Source organism: Staurois parvus, unplaced genomic scaffold, assembly GCF_062004578.1.
Source record: "Staurois parvus isolate SC_StPar_1 unplaced genomic scaffold, SC_StPar_1.0 ptg000059l, whole genome shotgun sequence".
Lineage (NCBI taxonomy): Eukaryota > Metazoa > Chordata > Amphibia > Anura > Ranidae > Staurois > Staurois parvus.
The window spans coordinates 6,988,979-6,994,978 of record NW_028317855.1 but is presented as its reverse complement, the minus strand read 5'-3'; the positions used below and the strand labels follow the sequence as shown (position 1 = coordinate 6,994,978).

The window sequence follows — 6,000 nt, the reverse complement described above, 5'->3', positions numbered from 1 at the left end:
CCCAGTGACAGGAAAGTTACTTTTTTTTGTAAGTGGCATTTCCATTGTTTGACCCCATATTAAAGGTCTATACAGTTTTACACTATGGGATGTCTGGTTTTGTTTTAATTTATGCTACAAATAGGAAATACTGCCTGTGGAAGAGAGGAGTTTTCTAATATTGATACAGTCCTAGTGGAAGGCTATCGGTTACTACCAGCAACCACGGTCAAGAGGGTGAAGGAATATCAGCCATCAGGCCTATATTGCATACTGGGATAGTCCCAAAAGCAAGTGTGACTTACCTAGAGATAGGTGGTCATGAAATGACAGTGAGTTTATATCTATGTGTGGCATCACTGTGAACACAGTGAAGCACTTGTCATTCCAGTATGGAGGTTCACAGTTAAAGAAACAGCACCATTGAACTAATTATTCACATGTTGGGACTGAATACTAATTATTGTATTTGAATTTTGTTCATTGTTATCACTTTAAATTGCACATTGGATTTAGTTGATTTGTGACCTTAGCGCGGTCCATTTTGAAATAATCAAAATGTACTTATATGTTCTATGGGGAAAAGGGGGAAAGCAAGTAATTCTTGAAAATCTCTTGAGAAATATTGCGTCCTGCTTTTACCATTCCTTAAATTCTATGTGGATAGGAAAATATAATATCCTAAAGATAAAAACCTTTCACTTATCTTACCTTTCAGGTTGTTTACAGCTGCCCTTATCACCCACAGTAGCCTTTTAAAATAACAAAACTTCCAGTTATGGGGAAAATGTTTACATTTCCTACCACATCCTACACTGGAGTTCTCAATGCCAGAGTGACCTGTTACTAACCTGTAATTTTGAATCCAGGATAACTACCCATATGCAAATATGATTTTCATAAAATCAATAATTCATAGCATCGTTTGGTAACTGCAAAGAAAGCAAGCACATAGGATGATCTCAAGGGTACTGTGTATGCAGCTGTGGGGCTCCTTTTTCTTTTATGTGACCCTGTAACATGTTTGCTTTAAAAACCCATAGATATTATATGATTATTTTGAGCTGCATCAGGTAAGAGCTTTGTGTATGCAGGTGCCACCAGATAACTCTGGCTGACTGATCTCATACTGATCTTTAATGGTTGAGTATTTAAAGACTTGCCCAATTGCTATTCCTTGCCTTGTTGAACTAGACTTGCATCTTTTTTCAGCCAGACTAACTAGATAACTGATAAGCCTGGCCCATTTTACCTCTCATCCAATACACAGGCATAAACATGTATACTCAGGAGAGTTAAATGCACGTTTATGAGACAGCCGATTGACAGACAATCCTAAGAATCTGTGTCAACAGGCTTTGAGCCTGTGTCAATGGAATTGGTATGAGATCAGTTTGAGATACTTCTAAGATTCAGAATTATTGACAGGTGTGCATTTGACCTGCAGTTGACTGCCTAATGACTTGCATTTGGTCTTCAAGTGGGAATGCAAAACTGCTTGATGCAAGCAAAAGACTGACACGGTCCTAAAGGTGGTCAGATACAGCCCTAAAGGTGGTCAGATTATGCCTGCACTTCTGACCTCCATCAAACTGTTGTGCTATATAAATCCTGAAAAATAATGTCCAGTTTAGGCTATTGTATATTTTGCAAACTTAATCAAATGTGAACATTCATTTGTCAATAATATTTGTTCAGATTAGTCCATTAAATTTGTTTTATTTTATCTAAATAAATGGATTGCACAACCTACTCAATTGTATTTAAATTCACATCTCTTCAAATTTTAAGAAGGGTTCCACCAGGCGTTTCATTTCTCTGAAACAAAAAGGCAATAGATATGGTTTGGATTAATATACGGTAGTATATGATATATCTAGCATGCATGTCAAAAAACAATAGGTACACAAATGTTATATGGGGTGATACTTTACAGTTACAATACAACAATATTACACATAAAACAAGTGGAAGGTCACACATAAAAACAAGTGGCCTGGTAACAGATAACTTATTGTAAAGATAAGGGCAGCTGATAAATAACAGATGCCCTCATTTAAATTTGTACAGAAACCCAGTATACCAAAAGGTCACACCCCTCTGTTTGGGAAACATCAACCACAGGTGTCATGACCAAGCTGATACCAACCCCCTTCCCCTCATCTCTTGCCACAAATAAAGATTAGAGGCCTTACTAGCCAATAGGGAGGATGGGGAGCCAGAATCGGTTGTCATGAGAATTCTGCTAGTTTTCCTGATAAATAACCCCAGATTTTCAGTGTACTAGGTCACAGTTTAAAGGACACATGCAAACACCTGAAAATGGCTTAACTATGTTATAGAATTTTGTTTCCATATGTAAGAATGTCCACTTGTTTGCATAAATAAAAAAAGTGAATTACGAGAAAGCTGAGTGAATTCATGGCTATCCTTTGTGTAATAAGTGTTTCATTATATAGTATTTAGATTTTACTTAAGGATCTTGTAATTCCAGTTCTAATTATATGGCATACTATGAAATAGGATGCAACACATAATTGATAGATTTATGGAAATTTCTTGATTGCAAACAGTGATTTGTGCTATCTATACATAGGTCTATTTTGCATCCATAAACTGAAAGAATAAACCTCTTTCCCAGTAGTCATCAAGCAGCCTGTGAAAATGACATAAGAAATGATGTGGCACTAAAAAATATATCAGCTCCATTTAAAATGGCAGTCAGTCTCAATGGTTTCTGTAGGCACCTTTTTCACAACACCTTTAATTGAATTGCCAGCATTCAAGCAGGAACATCAGCTTCTGGGCTTCCGATGCATCTACAGACCACTCAATTAGTGAGGTTGTAGAAGTGAATGTAAACACAGCACTTTTGTGTAGTGTTTATATCAGGAGTGTAGTGAAGTCACTTCTTCTGAGTATGGAGGTTGGGACAGAGTTTTTACAGCTCTGCTGAGCATCTCCCTGCAGCAGTAGGTTGCTGTAATGATCTATTGCAGGCTGATTATAATTTGTTTGAAATTTTTCCAATTACAAATTGTGATAAAGATAATTTGTACCTTTGTCAACCCACCAAATCTTATCTTTATATTACATTAACAATTTATGCAAACCATTTTTTCCCCCCGAATGCTAGATTTTCCATTTCACCTACAAGTCACGTTGATGCTATAGAACTTCAATCAGCAAATTTTGTTGATTACATTTTAGCGTATATATACACTATAGAGGTGGCCAAATTACATAAACATTGCGTTGGGAAAAATGACAGGAAATGTATTTTCTCTATTATTTTATTATGTATTTCTGAAAAAAAAAATAAATAAAGACATACTGTATGAATCCAAGATTACTATTAAATTAAAGCTGTATCTGTCCCAAAAAACGGTAATATTTGTTAGGGTTGGCTACAAAAAGATATAACATGCAGAACTAGAACATTAGTGAATTGAAAAAAAAAATGCTCTGAGACTCAAGGGGATCTAGGGGGACAAAAGGCCAGAGGGGCTTAAGTGGTTAAGAAAATACCAGTTACTATTTCAACAGCTTTCTATGGTTTGGGAATGTTTTACTATTGCTCAGGAATACTCTAATATGCTAGCAATTTTCATCAGCCAAAACTAAAGCTCACCTTTGGGAACATGTTGCACCCATTTTTAGGGTGCAACATGCAACTAATTCCTAATGCTGCAGCTGCCACCCAATTCCCCCCTTCCCTGTGACAGCAGTACGGGGGAAGTTTCCCATACTAGCTGTCAGTTTTTAAAAACAGCGTGGCTGTGTGGGCCTCCACCCATACAGCCGCATCATTCATTCATAGAGTTCTGTGAATGAATGAATTACAAGTCTCGACAGCCTTAGCGGCTGTTGGCTTGTAGTTCTCAATTAACTACAACGGCGCTGTGTTGCGCCGTGGTAGTTCAATGATTCTTTCTGTCAGTATATCTGCTTGCCCGTACATCCCATATGGGCAAGCAGATATACTGACAGGTCTGCAGGAGACCAGCATGGCACCAGAGATCTGCTGATCACTGGTGCAATGCTTTACAGGCTGCTGCTGCAACAAAAATAAATGCACATTTTTTTTACCTGCAAAAAAATTTGCGCTTTTTTTTGTCAAAACGTGAACTTATCTGTTAATACTTTGCAGTTGTGGTAATCTAAAATATAATCATCCTTGGATTGCATGATTCTTTCTATTTCAATTATTTTGTTGAGTTTAAAGAAGTACAGGGGAAAGATGTGACATGATATAGGTGGGGGCAAGTTACACAATGCTATCAAACATAGAATAGTAATTTTTCTCAGCGAAAGACTGACAAACAAAGTAAGCGTATAACATATGATCAACTAATGGTCAGCTGCTGTGAACAGTGTAGGTGAAGTAAGTTGAGAGCAGGGTCGAAGATGTAATATGTTTGAAAAGAGCCTACAGTCTCATGGGCAGATAGAGTGTTTGATACATTTGGGGTGTTCTTTTCTCTTTTACAGGCTTGAGGGTATAATGAGCCACCCATACCTATAACGTTGTAAAAAAAAGTTCAGGCAAGTAGGGAGAGTAAAGTAGGATCAGACAGGTTAAAGTAAATCTAGGGATGAGAGGGAAATAGAATGAAAGGGAGGGTACAGAAATCAAGCTCAGGGAAGGAGGGATGGAAAGGCAGCGGTCCCTGTGGCAGGCAAGTTACTATTCGCTAATGAATAATTTTTACTTGCATCAAAAATAACAATATATCTCAATTTCTATGAAATACTCACTCATGTTTCTCCAAATTAAGTTTCTGTTTCATCAACAATCTTTTTATTTCACAATCCAGGTCCTGGGATGAATTACACAAAAAAAATATTACTATTGTTAATATTACTACTATATACAGTACCTTTCTCTCTTGAGTGCCTATGTCACTTCCTTTGAATAATGTCTCCATAAATAACACTACTTTTCATAGCTATATAAAAGTGAATATTAACACTTCCCCTCTCTGATCTATGCTCAAATAGAAAGTTTAAATATGCCAGCATGTAGTTTCTACTGAGGATCAGATATTGGATTGAGAAATGGGGGAACTTACAGTAGTAGCTTCTAGGCAAACAGAAGATTCTGATATTTTGCACATGATTGAGTGGCTACCTGCATGGCCAGAAATTGAAAAAAGGTCAGTTCACACCAGAATGCAGTGTGGGAAACACACTGCAGTTGCAATCTGCAGCAGGTGTCAATATTAAGTTATTGACACCCCCAATTCAAGTCACAAATGCAGTGCATCTGCCTGCACTGGATTCCCATGGTACAAAAGTACCATGTGATTAGGTTGCAGTGAGTTGGGCTGAAATTGCACAGAACTGCAGGTGAATTGCACAGGAACATATAGAGTATTCCTGTGTGATTCCTGGTGTGAACCGTCTGAGGGAATGGTTCCAATAGCCTGCTCCAGTCAAGTATTTAAACATGGATGAATACCATTTTCTATACTCTGCCCATGAACACTCTACCTCTAGAACCCAACAAGCAGTTATTTGCTTACACTTGTCTACTGAACCTGTTGTTCCTCAATAAAATTATGTGTAATCATATCAATGCTGACTTTAGGAAACCACAAAGATGGTGTTTCTGCAGAATAATATATCTTTTATTTGGGTCTGAGGTTTTCCAAATGACATATTTATGCTTTCTGTGACTGTTTTAGGCCACCTTATTGCTGGTGATCCTCTTTTTCTTTTCCAAACATAGTTGTCCTAAAAAACTGTTTCTTCTCATAATTTGTTGCAAAGATCCATTTGTTTTCCTTACTGTCCACAACATTCTCAGAGTTATTCCCCAACACCACAACGTAAAAGCACCAATGCTTTTCCTTTCTGCTTTTTCATTGTCAAGCATTCACATCCATATAAGGTGAGTAAAGAAAAAAAAAAGGTTGGACAATTGTGATCTTTGTACTTTTTGAAAATTTTTTCTAGGTTAATCATCCTTAAAATGTTATGTTTTTTGACTGCTAGATCATTTGTCTTTAATAATTGATC

The 6,000-nt window shown here is 37.0% G+C and overlaps 1 protein-coding gene across 1 annotated transcript in view; it reads right to left on the bottom strand.

The window, feature by feature from the left end:
• Positions 1-1,678: 1,678 nt before the first annotated feature.
• CUNH6orf118 (chromosome unknown C6orf118 homolog) overlaps positions 1,679-6,000 on the bottom strand; it is a 107,306-nt gene continuing 102,984 nt past the window's right edge. Inside the window, exons 9-10 of the mRNA XM_089668649.1 lie at positions 4,738-4,799; positions 1,679-1,797 (exon numbers count right to left, since the gene is read on the bottom strand). Of these exons, the coding sequence (XP_089524775.1) occupies positions 1,749-1,797; positions 4,738-4,799 (111 nt within the window). The 3' untranslated portion in view covers positions 1,679-1,748. The remainder of the gene's footprint in view (positions 1,798-4,737; positions 4,800-6,000) is intronic.